We start from the raw sequence: 21,328 nt of genomic DNA, 5'->3' as shown, positions 1-21,328 counted from the left end.
TATTTATTTATTTATTTTTTTAACTTTATTTACTAAAAGTCTTGACAGCTGTTTTAGCTGTCGTTGGAACATTCATGAGAGATGTAGTGATGCCTGAATGAATATTTATTTTGAATCAGATCTTTTTACTGAATCATTTGACCTGGTTCACAAAAACTGATCTGAATGATTCTTTCATGTATTGGCCTGATCTGGTTAATGGGTTCACAACTTTGTTTCACAAATCACTGACTCAGTGATTCAGTTACAATGTTTCTTGAGTTAACAGCTCAATGGAGGGGAAGGTTTTCAGTGAATAACAACTTAAATTTTGTTCTGTCACTCACACAAAGGTATGATATGACTTGACTCCAAAGCCTCCCATTGTCCACAACAATATTTATAGACCATGACTTTTAATTTTTTTCATTATTTACTGTATAGCCTAAGGATTAAGAATGAGGATTTTTAAAACAGTTTTTTTTACTTTCAGTATTTTTTTAATAACACAATTTCTGTGTTATGACTTTTTGGGGTCTAGAAATCACACTTTTTTAAATTAGGCTTTTTCATATTTACAGGTGTTTTAAGACAGTTGTTCAAAAAGAAAAACTGTTGTTTAGGGGGTGAATTAAATCTTAATTTTTACTTGTTTTACCATATTTTATTCCTTGTTTTGTCTTATTTTAAAACAATTTAAGGCCCCCTTGAATGTTTGCTGAGGCCCCCTAGTGGGCCCCGGCCCCCTGGTTGAGAACCATTGTTTTAGAAGACTTGGAATATAGTGCACAAATCATATGGACCACAGTCTTTGAAGTCTGAAAGCTTCAGTCTGTATTTGCTGTCATTTGCATTGAAAAGTATAATCATACATTGAATTTTCTTCTTTTGTGGAAGGTTTGGAATGACATGAGGATAAGTAAATGATGACAAAATTTTCATTTTTGGGCGAACTATCCCTTTAAGATCTGACCTTTTGAGCAGTTGCAGTTAGATAGCTGAAGCTAACTTTCTCTTTTTCTAAATGCCCTCTCTGCTGTTGTTGTTATTGTCATCAGGGAGGGAGCCCTCAATTTCAAGTGACACACGCACAGACTCTTCCACAGACAGCTGCAGCTACAAGCACTCTCGATCACACCATGAGTCCATGGCCTCCCATTTCTCTTCTGACTCTCAGGGAACTGTGGTGTGTAATCAGGACAGCAGCGGTTCCCAGAACAGCATGGACACTGCAGGTACATTAACACAAACATGCTCTCTAATATAAATGCCACCAGCAAATTGTCATGCTAAATCCAACTGAGAAGGCACATGCCTTGTCAAATATGTAATATTTGTAACTTTGATTAAGTTAGAATTGTAAAAGTCTGTTTTTTTTAGGGGAGGTTCTTAAAGACCAGGCCACTCCCCTTTGTACGCCAAGAACCTCTTCTACTGGCCATCTGCAGGATTATAAAGAGACTGTGAATATGATCCACAGCAGACCCCTCTCATCGTCCTCTAGTTCAGGGGTGGGTGGCTCGGAGGCTGGTGCGCGGTCCAGGGACTGGGAAGACGAGAGCACCAGCAGTGAGTCCAAGTCCAGCTCCAGTGGAGGGCGCTATCGGCCCACTTGGAGACCCAGGAGAGAGGCCTTGAACATTGACAGCATCTTCAGCCGGGAAAGGCATCGGCCGGCTGGCTACGCCACGCTCGGGCCCTCCCCGCTGCCGGAAGACCCGATGTCACCAGTGCACAGCGAGCTGGTCTCAGGAGCTGCTGCGGAGGGGTCAAACATTCCAGCAGCAGAGACAGGGGGCATGGGCGATGGCTCAGGGGGTGTGTCAGAGACAGCAGTGGAGCATCTACCGATCCCACCACCTTTAAGAGGCGTAGAACAGCAGCCTCGGCTGATCCAGAGGATGGAGAGTGGCTACGAAAGTAGTGAGAGGAACAGCAACAGCCCCATCAGCATGGACATGCCCCTCAGCGACAACCAGAGCACCAGTGCTCACAGGTAACACAGCAACTCGCCCAAACTAACTAGCAATAAATCAATAAAAATATATATATTGAATACAAATATTTTTTTCAAATAAATGCTGTTCTTTTACATTTCTATTCATCAAAGAATCCTGAAAAACAATTTTATATGCACTTAGAATTATGTGATGGTATTATTTCAATATTCACACTGTTGGTTAATTGTGTATTGCCAACACAATATCGAATAAGTCTAAAAATAACCATAAGCCTTGTAGTACAGGCCTTCACAAACACAAACAGATATACTACATAGACACTTAGACTGACTCTCATGATGTTTAAGTGTCATGACATCTGCTCTCCTCCACCTCAGGGACAGCAGCAGTAAGAGACCAGTAACTTCTGGGCCCTCCTGGCGCACAGTGCCCAAGTCCAAAAGCAGCAGTGCCATCCTTCAAGACCTCAAATCACCCACCTGGAGTAGCCCTCCACTGAGTTTGGGTGAGTCACCGCCAGTCTTTGCCTATGTGCATTAACCCACTATTGCTACAAGGTGTTCATGTCAACTTGGACATGAATATTACTGTTACTTATTTATGTGTTTGCGTATGTGTGTAGGAGAGGGGCGCAGCGAGCTGGATGAATTGCAGGAGGAAGTTGCTCGCAGGGCCAGGCAGCAAGAGCTCCAGAGGAAGAAGGAGAAGGAGAGAGAAGCAGCACAGGGCTTCAACCCCAGACCTAGCAAGTTCATGGACCTGGACGAACTTCAGCACCAGGGTAAATGCCACACAAGGTCAAACAGTCAGAAACCAAATGAAAAGAGGTAGAATTTGTGTTTAAAGAGAGAGCTGATAGAGCCACAGCTTTGCATTATGAGCAATCCCTTGTGCAAAAGACAGCTTAAACCAGCCTGAAGTGGTTAACTGGTCTCCCAGCTTGGCTAAGCTGGTTAGAATGATGTGTTTAGCTGGTTTTTTAGGGATGCACAATATATTGGTACCATATTGGTCATCCGTTGATCTTAAAGATTTTTAATTGATATTTTCAATGCTGAACAAGCTGTTAAGGCTGGTCAGTTTTGATGGATCTGGGAGGTTGGCTACTTTTCACCTGACTGAACAGCTAAACCAAATTAACACCAGATTTGCCATGCAGGGAGACCAGCTAGACCAATTTGACACCAACTTGGCCATATACTGGGAGACCAGCAAACAAGTATAAACCAGCTAAGATTAGCAAACCACTTTTGGCTGGTTTCTAGGGATGCACAATATTGATTATCGGTTGATATTAGAGATTTTTTTTATGTTGATTTTTTATTTTATTGTTCTAAGAGCAGCAAATGACTTTAGACTGGTTTCTAGGGATGCACAATACATGGGTACCATATTAATTATCGGTTGAAATTAGAGATTTTTTTAATTTATCATTTTCATGGCTGGCTAAGCTGTTTTGGCTGGTCTGTTTTGATGGTTCTAGAGGGTTTTGCCCACTTTTTACCTGATCAGGCTGACCGACCAGCTAAACCAGTTTAACACCAGATTAGCCATGCTGGGAGGCCAGCTAGACCAGTTTAAACCAGCTAAGATCAGCAAACCACTTTAGGCCGGTTCAAACTTTTTCCTCAGCAGGGATATTTTAGAAGTAAAAGTTTACCTTTTACTCTCTTCTAACTCTACATCTAAATGTCTTAGGATCTTTAAATGATAAAATAATTGAAATATCACTGTAATGAATGGTATAGATGAGAGCCATAGCATCATAAAAATGCACCAGTACACTCTACAGCATTCTTTTTAATCAATTAAAATCTATATTTTTAATCTTAAATCAGCATTTTCCCTAGTCAATGTGCATGGTGTGTGTACTTGTCTAATTGTGTTTATGAGTTTTGCTGGTGGCAGTCATTAGACTGTGTGCGCTTGTGTGTCAGTTGACGTCTCCATCCCCTATAAGCTGTGCAAAATTTGTGAGTGGCGTGTTCCCGGGAACACACGGGGGCTCCTGTGAGCAGTGTTTGTGCGTGTATGAGCGTGTTCTCAGAGGCCTGGCCTTGGTGTGTTAATTGCAGGGAAGGGGGGCAGTTTTGAGCACTGCCTGGCGGAGGCTGACTCTCTCTTAGAGCAGTCGCTGCGCCTGGAGCAAGCTGGGGACACAGCTACAGCCCTGGCGCTCTCCCACCATGCTGTGTGTAAGTAATTCTAACCTGCCTCTGCTTGCTACGCCCAACTCCTACGCTATCTGCTCGGGTAATCGTCACTTACCCAATATATGCACTTTCTAGGTCCATTTTGTAAGAAAGCAGCTCCCAAAACATTCATATTCTTGCAACACGACACAAATACACTGCCTTCCCTTCCTGCAGCACCCTGTGTGTGTTTGCTTCTGTTTGTCTCTCTGTGTGCTTGTTCTTCTCGCTTATGTGTGTGGCATATTATTTGTCATCATCCAATCCTTCCTCTAGGGATGCACTATATATAGGTACTCTATCAGTTAATATTAGAGAATTTCGTATTGATCTTTTTGGTGAAATTGTCCATGCTTATTTTTATATTTAGATTACATCTACACTACCGGTCAAAAGTTTTTGGATGGTAAGATTATTTAATGCTTTTAAAAGAAGTCTATTCTGCTCACCAAGGCTTCATTTATTTGATCCAAAATACAGCAAAAACAGTATTATTGTGAAATATTTTTACAATTTAAAATAATTCATCAAATAATCCTGAAAAAATTTTGTACACAACTGTTTTCAACATTGATAATAATATTGAATGTTTCTTGAGCAGCAAATCAGCATATTATAATGATTTCTGAAGGATCATATGACACTGAAGACTGGAGTAATGATGCTGAAAATTCAGCTTTGCATCACAGGAATAAATTGCATTTTAAAATATATTCAAATAGAAAACAATTATTTTAAATTGTAAAACTATTTCATAATGTTACTGTTTTTGCTGTATTTTGGATTAAATAAATGAAGCCTTGGTGAGCAGAAGAGAGAAGAATATTCGGCTTGTCTGTATTGAACAGTAGTTTTTTATTTAAAATTTAATTTTTTTAAACATTTCTATTTAAAAATAAAATGTATTTATTTATATTAATTGTTTTATATGCATTTTATAATTTTTACTTTTACATTTTTCTATTTTGTTATTTTAATTTAATACATGGTGCATCCCTGTTTTTGTTCACTTAGTGCTGTGATCTGAGTCACCTTTTGGACAGATTTTCACAATCTGATTGGATGACTGGGCATGTGGCTCTGCCTGTTGATTGTTAATACCGCTAATAGTGGCGTGCTATTGAAAAGCGCTTGGCTTTTGCCATTTGAGAGCCCTGATCTGTGCCAGACAGAGGCTGGAACCATTTTAATCTTTTTTTTTTTTTTTTTTTTGTGAACATTTTATTCTGTGCGTGAGCCCTTCATTTGGATCACCATTTGAATGAGCCTTACCCACAGCCACACGCTAACAGAGCTGAAATCCGTTCTGGATTCACCATCATAACATTCCCGACCCCTATAAATCCCTTTTGGTGGAAGGATTGGATTGTGATTCTGCTAAGCCGTTGTGTGTGGATACTGCCACACAATCCTGTCTAAATCTCTCAGCACTCTTCAAATTAAAACAAAAAAGGTGGCTGTGTATCTCGCGCTTACCTGGAATAACAAAGTTTTTGTCCGAAGCGCTGGCATACCTGCTTGAATGATTAATGAGCAGAGGACAATTTCAGCAATGCAAAACTCTCCACAAAGCTATTTATACCGCTCGCAAACCACTATCCAGGTCGGCAAACCCTCCATCTCTGTCTCGCTTTGCTCACGGTGTGTGCGTATATGTGCGTGCATGTCTGTATGTGTGCGACACAACACTAATATATATAAAGGGAAGACAGCTTTTGTAAATATTTCCACTCTTCAGATCCCTGTAGCCCTTTCACTGTCTCGTCGAGACACATCTGATTTGGCCCAAAGCGCATATAGGCCTCTAAGATCCAGTGGCAGCCTATAAGGTCATGCCTTCACTATAGAAAAAAAATAGTTTCCTCTTCCTCTGGCCAAATGAAAGCAACATTTGCCACAACCCTACAATCCATCATTGGTTTTGTGTGTCAGCGTTTGTATGTCTGTCCTGGCTGTCGCTCCTGCTTCTTGTGTCTTCAGTCTGTGGTGTGCCGTCCTAAAACCTAGCCCCTTTGCATCTCCCAGAATGCCGTCAGCTCCCTTTCAACCCATTGAAAGCGATGCACGTCATCGGCAGTTAAAGCTAGCTCAGGCGCAGCTGGTGTTGACAGCAGTAAATGTTCTGAAAATAGCTTTTTTATGATAGGCAGAATTAATGCTAAACCAGACTTAAATGAAACAGGTTCAAGGAAACCATGGCAACACTAACCTCCCATGCGGTTTTCCATGTTACAGCCCCAGACGGGAGAGCAACCAAATCAACTGTTTCCTAATGCAAACTCATTTTGGAAAGGCAATTAACAGTTAATCAGTGTAAAGGATCTCAACATGTTGTTTAGTACACATTGTGAATGAGGGCTTAAAAGCTCAACCACAGTCGTTGGTTTCTCTCTTGTCTTTCAGCAGAGCAGCCCAGTGCTTCTCCATAATATGATCTTTCTGAACTCTGTTTATGTCACTCATTATGGATGGGTATGTTCAGTAAGCAAAACACTGCAGGCAATGTTTTTAAAATGAAAATGTGAAATTGATGAAACTCAGGGGCGTCATGCACCTAGTTTTTTGAGCAGTTCTGGAACTACAGTACAGGCAAACAGCTTCTGTTTAATGTGCAAAGAGGCCTGGGTTCAAATTCCTACATAATATACAATTTTTGTTTTAATAAACCAAGCGAAAGTTCAATTGAACTTCTCAGCCAGCAATCACAATGCATTTTTGTTGTATGAAAAATGTTTTGACATTGTGATAACTCCTTTGTATGCTGCTAAAAATGTAATATAAAATAATAAATAGCAAATATAATATAATATAATATAATAAACAATATATAAAAATACATGTAAAATAATATAAAAATATTAGAGAGAAAAATGAAAATGTGTTTTGAGCAACATGACTGAATTTTCTGTGAATAGTCAACAAGTCTTGGACTGACAAAATGTAGACAGGTGAATTGTTTAGACAGATGATTTCTGCCACAATACTTTTTTTATCTACCAGTATTGTAATTACAACCCGAATTCCGGAAATGTTGGGATGTTTTTTAAATTTGAATAAAATGAAAACTAAAAGACTTTCAAATCACATGAGTCAAAATTTTATTCACAATAGAACATAGATAACATAACAAATGTTTAAACTGAGAAATTTTACACTTTTATCCACTAAATGAGCTCATTTCAAATTTGATGCCTGCTACGTGGTCTTCGGGCCCTCAGACGACACTGCATCACTCATCGGCATGATTGTGTCAATGACATTACTGAATGGGCCCAGGAATATTTCCAGAGACCACTGCCGGTAAACACAATCCGCTGTGCCATCTGCAGATGCCAACTAAAGCGCTATCATGCAAAAAGGAAGCCATATGTGAACATGGTCCAGAAGCGCTGTCGTGTCCTGTGGGCCAAGGCTCATTTATGGTCAGACGAGTCCAAATTTGACATTCTTGTTGGAAATCACGGACGCCGTGTCCTCCGGGCTAAAGAGGAGGGAGACCTTCCAGCGTGTCATCAGCGTTCAGTTCAAAAGCCAGCATCTCTGATGGTATGGGGGTGCATAAGTGCATACGGTATGGGCAGCTTGCATGTTTTGGAAGGCACTATGAATGCTGAAAGGTATATAAAGGTTTTAGAGCAACATAAGCTCCCCTCCAGACGACGTCTATTTCAGGGAAGGCCTGGTGTATTTCAGCAGGACAATGCAAAGCCACATACTGCAGCTATTACAACAGCGTGGCTTCGTCGAGGAAGAGTCCAGGTGCTGAATTGGCCTGCCAGATTTCACCTATAGAGAACATTTGACGCATCATTAAACGAAAAATATGTCGACCACAAACTCTTCAGCAGCTGGAAACCTATATCAGGCAAGAATGGGACCAAATTTCAACACCAAAACTCCAGAAACTCATAACCTCAATGCCCAGATGTCTTCACACTGTTTTGAAAAGAAGAGGAGATGCTACACCATGGTAAACATGCCCCGTCCCAACTATTTTGAGACCTGTAGCAGGCATCAAATTTGAAATGAGCTCATTTTGTGCATAAAATTGTAAAATTTCTCAGTTTAAACATTTGTTATGTTATCTATGTTCTATTGTGAATAAAATATTGGCTCATTTGATTTGAAAGTCTTTTAGTTTTCATTTTATTCAAATTTAAAAAACGTCCCAACATTTCCGGAATTCGGGTTGTATGAAAGTGTTTTTTATTTCAATGTTACTTTTAAAATGGGCATGACGCTTCTGTTGAAAGCTACTGTATAAACGTATTACATGCAGTCAACTGTGTCATGACATTGATGGAACTAACTTGCAAAGCTTTGCCTATTGAACACAGCCTAGACCTCACTCTGTGGTGAAAGGTGGAATATGTCCCACCATCACCCTGTCCTCTTTCTTTAAATTTCACTACTTTGTCGTTTCTATAACAAAGAAATGGTCCGCATGCCGGCCCCTCATAACTCAGCTCTTTCTTTTCTGCATTTTCTTTTCTTCTGCTCTTCTTTCCTTTCCCTTTTTTGTTGTTCTTTTGCATTATAGCTAAACTAAGATTTTCCATGCATGAGGGCAGTGCTAACACTCATAGCAGGACTATGGCTGCTGACGCCAAGCTGCAAAAATGCATGAGGAGAGCGCGGGGCCTACAGCAGCGCATGCAGCAACAGCAAGAGCAGCAGCAGGAGCCCAGCCGCCCACAGGGGCCCAACAGGTACCTGTACTGTCACCCTGTGTGTCCAGCTAATCCGCTTGTTCAGATCAGTACTCTCCCAGACCCCTGAGGGTTGTACGGTATAAAATCAGCACCATGGTACCAAAAAATTGGAAAACAGTATGATACCAGCATACACACGCAATTTATGTAACTTGAAACGTGAAAGCAGAGTTGCTGTATAAGGGTGTAAAAAAAGCATTGGTGCATGAATTGAGAATCAAAATTAAATGTACTGATGATGGAATTTATAAATCAATAATTATAATAAATTTTTAGCATAATAATACCCATTGTGTTGCCGTTGATCATCTCAAACTTGATGTAAGACTGAGGACTGTTAACTGTTATTTTGCTTAAATAGGATATATTATCTTTATGTACTGGAATATTTTGATTTAATAAGAATATATTTAAAACAATAATAATTTATTTGTAAACTATATGCTGAAATGCACCTTGTGATGATCATTGTTTTTCATAAGTTACGAAATATGTTATAACTAGTTGTTAATTCCATTACAAATGGGCCTTATCTGGCAGATTTCATGTATATTTTAGTTATTAGTGAATATTTCAGTTACATGATATGCAAATCTGTCATGCATAATAAAATAGTCTACCTAACATCTGTTTGTATGGTAGTATCGATACTGAGGTACCAAAGCTGGTATCATACCAAAGTCAAAAAATTACTGTTAGATTGTGTTGGACTTTTGTTAAGTGGTGATGAGAAAAGGCTGTGTTGTATTTCTGTTTTATGTCTGTCAATGTAATGCAGTGTTATCTTAAAACATCTAACTTTCAGGCATTATCTGCTGTAACAGATCAGTTTGTCAGAATGGCAGTTGATATTTCACTCTCACAAAGAGCCATAGTTGCTTTGCTGGATCTTTTAGAGGTTCATTTTTAATTTAAAATCACACATACACTGTAAAAAATTATTTTCATGATTTGTTATTGCAACATTTTTTCTTTTGTCAAATCAACTTAGATAATTAATGTGGTTAATAATATTTTGAGTTTGTTAATTAAATCAATCGCCTTCATTGTATTAACTCAAATTTTTAATTTCAATGAACTCAAAATTTTAAGGCAACCAGGTAACTTACTTTTTTAAGTTGAACCAACAATTCTTTTTTACAGTGTACAGACAAGGACAGGTGTTAAAGATTCCTGATAAGCCCAAGTAAGCAGAAGGCAGTCGGCTGAGTTATAGGCAAACGCAAACTAGCGAATAACTAACCACCGAAATTATATGCACATGGCATGCCACTTTACTAATAAAGTAACCTTCCAGAACAATGCAACGGTCACTGCTGCAGTGTGTCCCATGGAATGCGGTTGTTTTACTGTATTTGTTTTTTTTTTTTTTCATTTCCCTGCGTTCTCTTTCCCCTCCATTGATTAAAGGTGTTGATGTGATGTATGGCCTGACCTGGCCAAAGCCCCTTGGGTAATTACCCAATGTAGTGCTTGAGGAAGTATTTACAGTAAATGAGCACTCTAGCACATTAATCAGGGATGTTTACCTCTGTACCGAACTTCTCTCAGTTCATTTGCTTCTATAACCACTCTAGGGCATGCAGCACACTGCCAGGAACCACCTATCACCTAGTACCACTTTCTCAATTTCTAAACCAGTGATTCCCAACCAGGGGTATCCCAGGGGTACTTGCTGTAAGCAGGTTCTAGGCAGCATTGTGATTTTTATTTTATTTTATTTTATTTTATTTTATTTTATTTTATTCTATTTTATTTTATTTCTGCAACAGTGTACTTTACTCATTTTGTGCTTCTCCACAGCAATTAAACACTGTTTACTTTTTCAGTGCAATGAAATGTCTCACATAATCAAACCAACCTTTAAAAAAATGTAATATTGTTATAAAATTAGATTCTATAGTTTCTCCAGCCACTTCAATTTGAGATTAAGCTACTTAGAATTTTTTTTTCTCCCATTGTAATTTGATAGTTTTTAGGTTTTGTGAGTAATTGTAATAAAATAAAAAATGTTAATAATTAAGTTAAGAACACATTTCTGATTTAATGCTAATGAGGTGGTACTTACCTTATTAATGGAGCCGTGGGAGCCCGTAAGAAAAAAAGAAAGAGAGAAACAACCAATCTAAAGGATAAAAGGGTTGTCTAGGCTTGTATGCTTAAGACTGTCATATCCAGCTTCAAAAGCATGCTTGTCTTGCTAATATATTAGACATTTGAAAACACTTTATCTGTGAGACACCATGAATGTTAACAGTGTCAGTTTCAGGGATCCCTGTACATCTGTACTAAAAGCAAGGGCACAAACGGATTAAATACACTGAGAATTGTGTGTTTAGATCTTTCAGAGGCTTTTTACTGGTATTAGATAAAGATTTATCTGAAAATGAATCTATCACACGGGTCATCGGTGGGTCGCTGAGGGCCAGTGGAGATGAAGGAGGATTGATGGTATTCTGATGGATGCTTTGCTCTGCTTTATTAGAGGTGAATGCAGATAGCGAGCAGGTTTCCCTTCTGGAGCAAAGCCAACTCTCATTCCCGTGCTCTCCATTTCTGGGGAGCTTTTGGGCGTATTTATGGCTGCTGTAACTCTGGTTTATATGACGACTATGAAAATGATGTCAAGGTCGCATAGTGCGTCAGCTGTGGAAAGCACGTGGGAACTGTGTGTGTGTGTGTGCATTCTATGAGAAGTGGCTCATGAATACTGGTGTGAAGGACACGGGTCTCCTTGAATTTGGTCCTTGGCAGCATCTTAACCTTTTTGAGTTAGAAAATGTTTTATAATGGGTTTAATGCAACAAAGCCATTTTCAGGTAGGATTGGACATTGACATAAATGAGTGCTTTGAGAATGAATGAGTATTGTTTTTCCCTTTTAAGGTTCAATTTTACAAATATCACCAGTTGGTCTTATTGGAGACTCGTTAGAACTCAGGGTTTCTTATTTTATGTTTTGTTTGGCTTTCTGAATGAATATGTACTGTATACACTTGGTTGTATAAAATACACTATATTGCCAAAATTTTGGGACGCCTGCCTGTACATGCACATGAACTTTACTGACATCCCATTCTTAATCCGTAGGGTTTAAAATGGAGTTGGCCCACCCTTTGCGGCTATAACAGCTTCAACTCTTCTGGGAAGGCTTTCCACAAGGTTTAGGAGTGTTTATGGGAATTTTTGATCATTCTTCTAGAAGCGCATTTGTGAGGTCATGCAGTGATGTTTGCGAGAAGGCCTGGCTCGTAGTCTCCGCTCTAATTCATCCCAAAGGTGTTCTATCGGGTTGAGGTCAGGACTCTGTGCAGGCCAGTCAAGTTCCTCCACAACAAACTCGCTCATCCATGTCTTTATGGACCTTGCTTTGTGCACTGGTGCGCAGTCATGTTGGAACAGGAAGGGGCCATCCCCAAACTGTTCCAACAAAGTTGGGAGCATGAAATTGTCCAAAATGTCTTGGTATGCTGAAGCATTAAGAGTTCCTTTCACTGGAACTAAGGGGCCAAGCCCAACCCCTGAAAAACAACCCCACACCATAATCCCCCCTCCACCAAACTTTACACTTGGCACAATGCAGTCAGGCAAGTACCGTTCTCCTGGCAACCGCCAAACCCAGACTCGTCTATCGGATTGCCAGACAGAGAAGTGTGATTCATCACTCCAGAGAACACGTCTCCACTGCTCTAGAGTCCAGTGGCGGCGTGCTTTACACCACTGTATCCGACGCTTTGCATTGCACTTGGTGATGTAAGGCTTGGATGCAGCTGCTTGGCCATGGAAACCCATTCCATGAAGCTCTCTACACACTGTCCTTGAGCTAAACTGAAAGCCACACGAAGTTTGGAGGTGTGTAGCTATTGACTTTGCAGAAAGTTGGCGACTTCTGCGCACTGTGCACCTCAGCATGCGCTGACCCCGCTCTGTGATTTTACATGGCCTACCACTTCGTGGCTGAGTTGCTGTTGTTCCCAATTGCTTCCACTTTGTTATGATACCACTAACATTTGATCGTGGAATATTTAGTAGTGAGGAAATTTCACGAATGGACTTATTGCACAGGTGGCAACCTATCACGTTACCACGCTTGAATTCACTGAGCTCCTGAGAGCGACCCATTCTTTCACAAATGTTTGTAGAAGCAGTCTGCATGCCTAGGTGTTTGATTTTATACACCTGTGGCCATGGAAGTGATTGGAATACCTGAATTCAATGATTTGGAGGGGTGTCCCAATACTTTTGGCAATATAGTGTATCAATAAAAATGTTAAACCTTTCAGCACATGCACAGTGCACTATTTTATGCACAAGGAAATCATCAAGGGGCACAAAGTTATGTCCTTCAACATAATATAGGGTGATTTACTGACAAAAAAAACCCCCACTTAATCTCACCTAATATAAAAGTATGAAGCAGTATTATCTTAGTATTGTTTATATACTTTTATAGTATTTATATTTTCAGTAGTTTTCGTCTTTTTTAATTTTTTTTAATGTCAGTTTTAATGTAATACTATTTATTTTATTAACTTTATTTCAACTAAAAAAGCTTTTACAATAGTTGTAGTTACCAATAACAACACTGGTATGAAGTAATTTCAAACCTTAATGTTTTAATTACAAAATGTAATGTTAAAAACGGTTAAATTAATGCCTTAAATTATTTTAAAAATGTTACTGATTTAATGTAATTAATTATGCCATTAATTAAATTAATTATGCCAATAATTTAATTAGTGACATTAATTCAGTGATAATGTTGAACATGACTGTACTCATTTCACATGATAACCATGCTCATTTTTTTCAACGAGTGTCTAACCAAAATCCTTTTCTCACTCTTCTTGCCTTTCAGTGAACACCCTGGCCCGGTCCAAGTATTGTTGACAGACAATCAGGAGGAGGTCTGGGAGACCAATCAGGTTTCTATGCTTGGCCCACCCTCTCCTCAACACATGAAATCACCCTCCTCTTGTACAAACTCCCCATCTCAGTCCTCTAGCCACCCATCGCTCAATCCTCGGCCTTCCTCTTCTGAGGGGCATTCCCAAGAGCCCGATGAACGCAGCAGTTGGTCAACCCAAAATGAGGAGGAATGGGGTGGCATCAGGTTATCAGACGTTCTCCAAGCATCAGGCATTCGGATCATGCCCATACGCAAACACCTAGCCATATCTCTACCTTCTTTGCCCCTTGACTTCTGGGGTGTTTTGGGAGAGGACGAAGAGGTCTCCAGCTGTCAGCACCCTCAAGCTTCATTCTCTCAATCTCCAAATCCTCCTTCGTGGCATGGCACTGCAGATTGTTCAGACCGGATACCCCAATCCAGCAGGGCCACCAGTCCACCACCTGCCCCTGTTGAGGAGAAGGGGCCAATGCCCCGACGAGCCCCCATATGGCAGCCCCTGTGTGCATCTTCCCAGCCATGCACCAAACTGACCCCTCCTGTTGCTACCCGTCATTGGTCCTCTTGGAGCCTAGACCGTCCTGACGCTGTCATCACCCCCTACAACACACCACCTGACCAGAACCAGCGGACAGGAACCGCCCTCTATCAACACACACCTGGAAGACACCTTGCTCCTCACAGTCCCATTAGCACCAGGAAGAAGAACATCTCTAAGCACTCAAACTTCCAAAGCATGGAGCTGGAACCCACAGAGGCCGAGGACCAGGAACTCTCTGAATTGGACTCACTCTACCAGGCCAGTCTCCAGGCTGGCCCGGGTCCTGGCCGAGCTCTGCGTGGTACCAGCTCACCTGCTGGGAGACAAGGTAAATTAAAGTCTTATGCCCGGTTTCACAAACAAGGCTTAAGCCTAGTCCCAGACTAAAATGCATGTTTCAGCTGTTTTAACTGAAAGCAACTTGCTCTGACATATCTTAAAATATGTCAGTGCCATTGTTTTGTCTCAAGATGCACACAAGTAATGTTTTTTTTTTTTCCAAAGGCACGTTTATAAAAGCTACTTAAAAGTCCCAATTTAACTAAGGCCTACTCCTGGCTTAGTCTAAGCCCTGTCTGTAAAACCAGGCCATAGATTGTCTCAAAATAAGTACGTTTACAGTATATGCACTTTAAAGGTTTAGTCTCAGACGGACTAAAGGTGTGATCACGTTTACCATTGTTCAGGTGGGCAAAATCCAGTCTTTTTAATCCATGCGTTCAGGAATTCCGTGTGTGGGCAAAAGATTTCCCCACGCAGATTTCACATCGGTTTCAAGTTGGTCATGAATTTGTGACGTTGACCAAGAGAAAGCTGCATGGTTTGAACAGGACTTCTGCATGAAGTGTGCTAATGATTTCACTAATGTGACTGTACAGTAAAGCAGTAATTTGTCATTTTAAAATGTCATGTACATTATTTAGTTTGATTAAAATCATACTGCAAAGCAATTGTAGTTTGGCTTTGTCCCACTTGTATACATGTAATGGAGGCCAGGTAGTAAGAGCTACGCAGGTAAACCTCACTCCCTTGGAATACTTTTGGCCCCTACATGTTGTGTGCTTGCACCGAAATATTAAAGAGTTAGTTCACCCAAAAATGAAAATTCTGTCATTAATTTCTCACCCTCATGTCATTCCACACCTGTAAGACCTTCGTTCATCTTTGGAACACAAATTAAGATATTTTTGATGAAATCTGAGAGGTATATGACTCGTCAATAGACAGCAATATAATCAACACTTTCAAGGTCCAGAAAGGTACTAAAGACATCGTTTAAACAGTCAATGTGACTACAGTGGTTCAACCTTAATTTTATGAACCGACAAGAATACGTTTTGTGTGGAAAAACAAAACAAAAATAATGACTTTATTCAACAATATCTTCTCTTCTGTGTCACTCTCATATGCTGTTTACGTCCAGCACTTCCAGGTTCTACGTCAGAACACCGGCTCATTATTGGCTGGCTCCTGCGTCAGCATCACACGCATGCGTCGTGCTGTTCACGTGTGCAGCTTTGGCCAATACTGAGCCGGCATTCGGACGTAAACACGGAAGCCTTCACTGTGATTACTGCTTTACCTGCGTAAGGATAATGACAGTCGCTATTTTTGTTTTGTTTTTGAGCACAAAATGTATTCTCGTTGCTTCATAACATTAAGGTTGAACTACTGCAGTCACATCGACTGTTTTAATGATGACTTTAGTACCTTTCTGGACCTTGAAAGTGTTGATTATATTGCTGTGTATGGACGAGTCATATATCTCAGATTTCATCAAAAATATCTTAATTTGTGTTCCGAAGATGAACATCTTACGGGTGTGGAACGACATGAGGGTGAGGAATTAATGACAAAATTTTCATTTTTTGGTGAACTAACCCTTTAATTTACGCATTGGAGACTGTAACTCTATTATGCAAAAGCGTGTCTATAAATATAAATATTGTGAAAAGTGTTTTTTTATGATTAATATGTTAACTAATGTAAACCAATTGAAGCATATGTTGTCATGATTTTCTCGGACAGTACCTCCTGCTACACGAAAGCTGCTCACTGGAGTTGGACGTTCTCGGACCCCCACGGCTGAGCTTGAGAGAACCGCTTATGGACCACCAGGTTGTAGCAGCCCTACTGGATACATGAACATGGTAAGAAATGAGGTACTGCACTCCTGTCTTTAGGTCGAATTGCAAAACTCTGACCAAGGTTCATTTTTCAAATCATGGCTATTTTCTTTTTTCAGCATTTTTTAATTTGTCATGGAGTCTCATGTTATATCCGGCAGACTTGGCCACAAGTCCCTAATTTCTGGACATTTGCCATCCATACACTATACGATTTTTAAAATAGCTGTTCTTTTTTTAACTACACAACTGTCTGTTGTTGCCGATGTCAGTTCCGTTCAAAACACATTTCACACTGCAGGACATGTCTAGTCTAGGTCAAGTTAACATGCTCAGGCATCTGCAATGCATCAGATCATATCCCAATTTGCTTCGGATTTCAGGTTTTTGTATCTTTTCCATTAACTTTCGACAAGAGCAAAATTAAGGGCTAAAATCGTGTAGTGTGTGGGCAGCATTAGTTCAAATAATCTAGCTTTTATTTACTTATTTTGTTTGTTTATTATTTGCTGGTTCTTTAATGAGGGATTGCTGTCTCTTCACTTTGTTTTTGTTATGTCTGCTTTCTCTCCACATCAGAGCCTGTTTTTCATACTGCGCACAATCTGTTAGCACATGTTGATTTTGTTTGGGTGTTGTGTCTGGTTTCATCCAGACTTTTTCTTTTTTCTTTTTTGCTGCAGTAACTCTTTGTTCTCTGTAGCCCCTGTCAGTGGCCCATCAAGAGCTGCAGTCAGGAGAGGAAGACCAGTATGATGCAGATCACCTGCGCCGTATTGCTCGCAGCCTGAGTGGAACTGTGATAGGGAGACGCCAGAACCGCCTTGCCGTCTCCCGAAGTTTCGTAAGTATCCCACTCATGAACAAGACTAAAAAGGAGCTTCGACTGGCTTATTTATCTGTGGAGCTAACTAATGGCTAAAATATGAGTGAAATATTCGGGCTAGTGCCTGGCGTTCAAGAGTTTGGTAGAGGGGCCAAAAGAGGTGGGATCAGATATCTGCTTTAGAAACCTGATAAGAGTGCTGTCACATATGCAGAAGAGTGCTAACACGCAGCTACTGCCACTTTAGCCTGATTAATGTGTGCTGCCTGTCCCTTGTCAATCACTGCTGAGCTTTAGGTCATTTTATGTTCACTCTAAATTTACATCTACATATTTTCATGGCAAATGCTGTCTATTCAAAGCTGCTTGGTGTATATTGTTTTTTGGCATTCATTAATTTCTAATATGTAATGTATGCCAGAAATATATGAATGCATAACTGAATTGTCACATGACATCCACGTGCACCAACACAGGCAAGGACACTCACAAACATATGCACAACTTCTCATTGTCTTATTGAGTCATACTGCCATCCTGTGTCCATATGCTGTAACTTCACTACATTTGAAAAGAGGCCTGGTGTCCCATTTATAAAGACATCATCTTCCCGAATGTTTAAACATTTGTATACACTTTAAACATGGCCATTTAGCTTTATTAATCTTTTTAAAATCGTATGTACATGAATGAGCGCATATGGAAAAAGGTAATGCATCAAATTTGGTTTGTTAGATCTTACTAGATCCTAGATCCTGCCCATACTGTATATCTACATATTCATTCAATTCATTATCCTGTCAGTGATAAATTTTTATTATTAATTTTAAATTAGTTAATTCATCACATTTATGTGCACATTATTTCTAAGGCCATGTTCTTATTAAACCTTAATTCTGAAAAGAGGTTTAGTTGCTTCCAAAGAGTGTACAGCTACTGGAGAATTTATGTATTTTCACTACTCTACAGTCCCCGCTTTTGCCATTTATTATGTTTCATTCTTAATTATTTAATTAAATAATTCTTTGTCATTCAAACCCTAAACAGTTCCTTTTTATAAATTTAAGATTGTTGCAGTTAATTATTTATTTTGTTTAGGTTGATATATGCTTATTTGTGACCCTGGACCACAAAACCAGTCATAAGGGTCAATTTTTTTTGAAATTGAGATTTATACATCATCTAAAAGCTGAATAAATAAACTTTCCATTGATGTATGGTTTGTTAGGATAGAACAATATTTGGCTGAGATACAGCTATTTGAAATCTGGAAATTTACTAAATATCTTTATGGAACATAATCTTTACTTAATATCCTAATGATTTTTGGCATAAAAGAAAAATCGATAATTTTGATGCATACAATGTATTGTTGGCTATTGCTACAAATATACCCGTCCAGGGTCACTTTTTTTTTTTTTTTTTAGGTTTGTAAAAAACAAAGATATATGTATATATGTATAATATTTAAATGATATTTATATTATGTATATGTGTGTATATATATATATACATATATATACATTTACATAATATAAATATATAGTATGTATAGTACGGCCAATACGTGGATTGATATTGATATTGAATATAAATATTGCATATTAAATATTAATATATCATGTAAATGTGGTTACTCATTTCATCCATTCATTTACTCACTCACTCACTCACTGACTTACTGCATTTGCATCACTGAAAGTCATTAGAAAATCATGTCAGCGTGCACTGGCATACCAGTGCATGAGCACAAAAATAGCTTGTACAGCTGCTTTTCACTTGCCGTTCATGTAAGAACATTTTTACATCAGTTTCTGCTTTAAAAGTATAGTTTACCAAAAAATGGAAATTCAGACATCATTTAATCACCGTCTCGTCATTACAAACCTGTATTAGCGGTACTTTCTTTAGTCTGTGGAACAGAAGTGAAGATATTTTGAAGATTGTGCTATTTTTGTCCTTACAATGAAAGTCAGTGGGTCCAAAACATTGTATGGACAAGGGAAAAAAAAAAAAACAAGAATTTTCAAAATATCTTCTTTGGATCCACATAAGGAAGAAAGTAAGTCATACAGATTTGACTATGTAAGAGAGCTGAGTAAATGATGATAGAGTGCTCATTTTGGTGAACTATCCCTTTAATAAATCTCAATTTGTTCCTCATTTTTGACATCAGATCTGATCTTATGTGCATTTTATAAATGAGGCCCCTGATTCTTTTCATGCCTTACTTTTCCTCTCTCCCCATCTTACCCCTCTCTTCTCCTGTTTTTCTCTCTTTTGACTGAATGCACTTGTGTGTTTCCTCTGCCTTGTGCATATCAATGTCTGTGTACCTAGCTGGGGGACTCCGGGGTTACGCCATATCACAGCTCCATGTACTCACCTAGTTGCCTTCAGTTTCCTTTGTCTCATTCAGACCTCCATCTGCTCCAACCCAGCTATCTTCATCTCCTTCCATCATCTTCACCTCTGTCTCAGCAGCCTGGGCCTTGCAGAGAGGCCCCAGGTAAAGCTCACTCTCGTTTTCCACTTCCATGACCACCTCCTCCATTCAAAGGGCCATTTCCTGCTTGTTCCACATTCTGCCATTGCATTGCATTTGAGTCCAGGTGCCAGTGGCCACCCTGCTAAACAGTCTGCATTTGCTTCATTTTCGTTTCATTACTGCTGTTGAAGGAGCTCCTCTTTTGTTGTTGCTTTTTTTTCTTTGATTGGTCTGGATCCTGTCCTTCACACTCCATCCTACCCCACTGCAGGACGTCTCCAGAGGTTCTCCAAGTTTCTGGCTGTGTTTGACTGGCGTCAAACTGTCTCCAGTGGGAAGCACTACGGTCCAGCACTGAGGTGTCCCAACCAATTGGCTTTGGATGCAACCAGGTACTCCAGCCCTGGAAGGTTTCCACAGATGCATTTGTTCCTCTGGACAACCTTTCTGCACACCAGTCCCATTCTCTTCACAGTTTCCTGGAGAACTAGAAGGAGCACGTTCCAAAACCTGATGCCATCCATCCTCAGTCACCCTGCACTCTGTATTGGTCCTGGGATGATGTCCTTCCGTTACCTTGCGCTAGTTGGTAAATCTTTCCATGCAAAAGCCCCCAAAGCTCGATCCACAGCATGCTGGAAAGAGACACAGAAACCAACTTTTTTTTCCCACGAGCACTAGTATGGTGTGATGCTTTGGGGCTCAGGTGTGTGTGTATGACTAACCTATGGTCAGACTTGCAGCATGCAATGATAGGAGCGTGGGGTCCAGACTCGGACCCCCCGCAGTGAGCCATCCAACCCAAAGCACTTAACTTCAATTAACTGCAGAGGAGAATCATACGGTACCTCCATGCTGCACTAAACAGTAAATGTGTGTTTGTGTGTATGCGTGTGTGCATGTGTTGGGTAGTAAAATGAAAGGGGCTTATTGTAACCCTGCCCTCTTTGACTTTTACAGTACTGGTAAAAAGTTTGGAAAAAATAAGATTTTTAAATATTTTCAAAGACATCTCTTATGCTCACTGTATTTATTTGGTCAAAAACACAGTGAAAACTGTAATATTATTACAGTTTAATATAACTTTTTTTTCTCATTGATGGCAAAGCTGAATTTTCATCAGCCATTACTCCAGTCTTTAGAGTCACACGATCCATCATAAATCATTCTAATATGTTGATTTGCTACTCAAACATTTCTTGTTATCAATATTAAAAAAGGTTGTGCTACTTCATATGTTTCTTGAGCACCTCATCAGCATATTAAAATAATTCCTTAAGGATCATGTGACACTGAAGACTGGAATTATGGCTGCTGAAAATTCAGCTTTGCCATCACAGGAATAAATAACTTTTTAAAATATATTTAAAGGCACAATATGTAGGATTTTTGGATTAAAAAATCCAAAAATCACTAGAACAATTTTATATATTTTGTTGACTATTATCCCAAATGTTTCCAAGAATGTTTAAATCCAGAGAAATAAGCAATTTTAACCAGAACACGGGCCGTGTCCATGCGTCGCCTATCAATGACATCATACCTGCGTTACCCTCGGTTTCATACCTGGTTTTATTTTGTAGAAACCATGGAAA

At 39.6% G+C, this 21,328-nt stretch overlaps 1 protein-coding gene across 9 annotated transcripts in view; it reads left to right on the top strand.

The window, feature by feature from the left end:
* Nucleotides 1-20,223, top strand: part of usp54b (ubiquitin specific peptidase 54b) — a 133,515-nt gene extending 113,292 nt beyond the window's left edge. For 6 of the 9 annotated variants that reach the window (XM_051914578.1, XM_051914571.1, XM_051914574.1 and 3 more), the window contains exons 10-19: nt 1,038-1,214; nt 1,360-1,975; nt 2,318-2,445; nt 2,563-2,721; nt 4,016-4,135; nt 8,673-8,841; nt 13,702-14,621; nt 16,322-16,443; nt 17,123-17,263; nt 19,586-19,998. In XM_051914578.1, the coding sequence (XP_051770538.1) occupies nt 1,038-1,214; nt 1,360-1,975; nt 2,318-2,445; nt 2,563-2,721; nt 4,016-4,135; nt 8,673-8,841; nt 13,702-14,621; nt 16,322-16,443; nt 17,123-17,263; nt 19,586-19,786 (2,753 nt within the window). In that variant the 3' untranslated portion in view covers nt 19,787-19,998. The other 3 variants (XM_051914579.1, XM_051914576.1, XM_051914575.1) reach the window with 2 other exon arrangements.
* Nucleotides 20,224-21,328: the final 1,105 nt, after the last annotated feature.

The sequence above is a fragment of the Ctenopharyngodon idella genome, chromosome 12, assembly GCF_019924925.1.
Source record: "Ctenopharyngodon idella isolate HZGC_01 chromosome 12, HZGC01, whole genome shotgun sequence".
Classification (NCBI taxonomy): Eukaryota; Metazoa; Chordata; class Actinopteri; order Cypriniformes; family Xenocyprididae; genus Ctenopharyngodon; species Ctenopharyngodon idella.
This window is presented reverse-complemented; position numbering and strand designations above follow the sequence as displayed.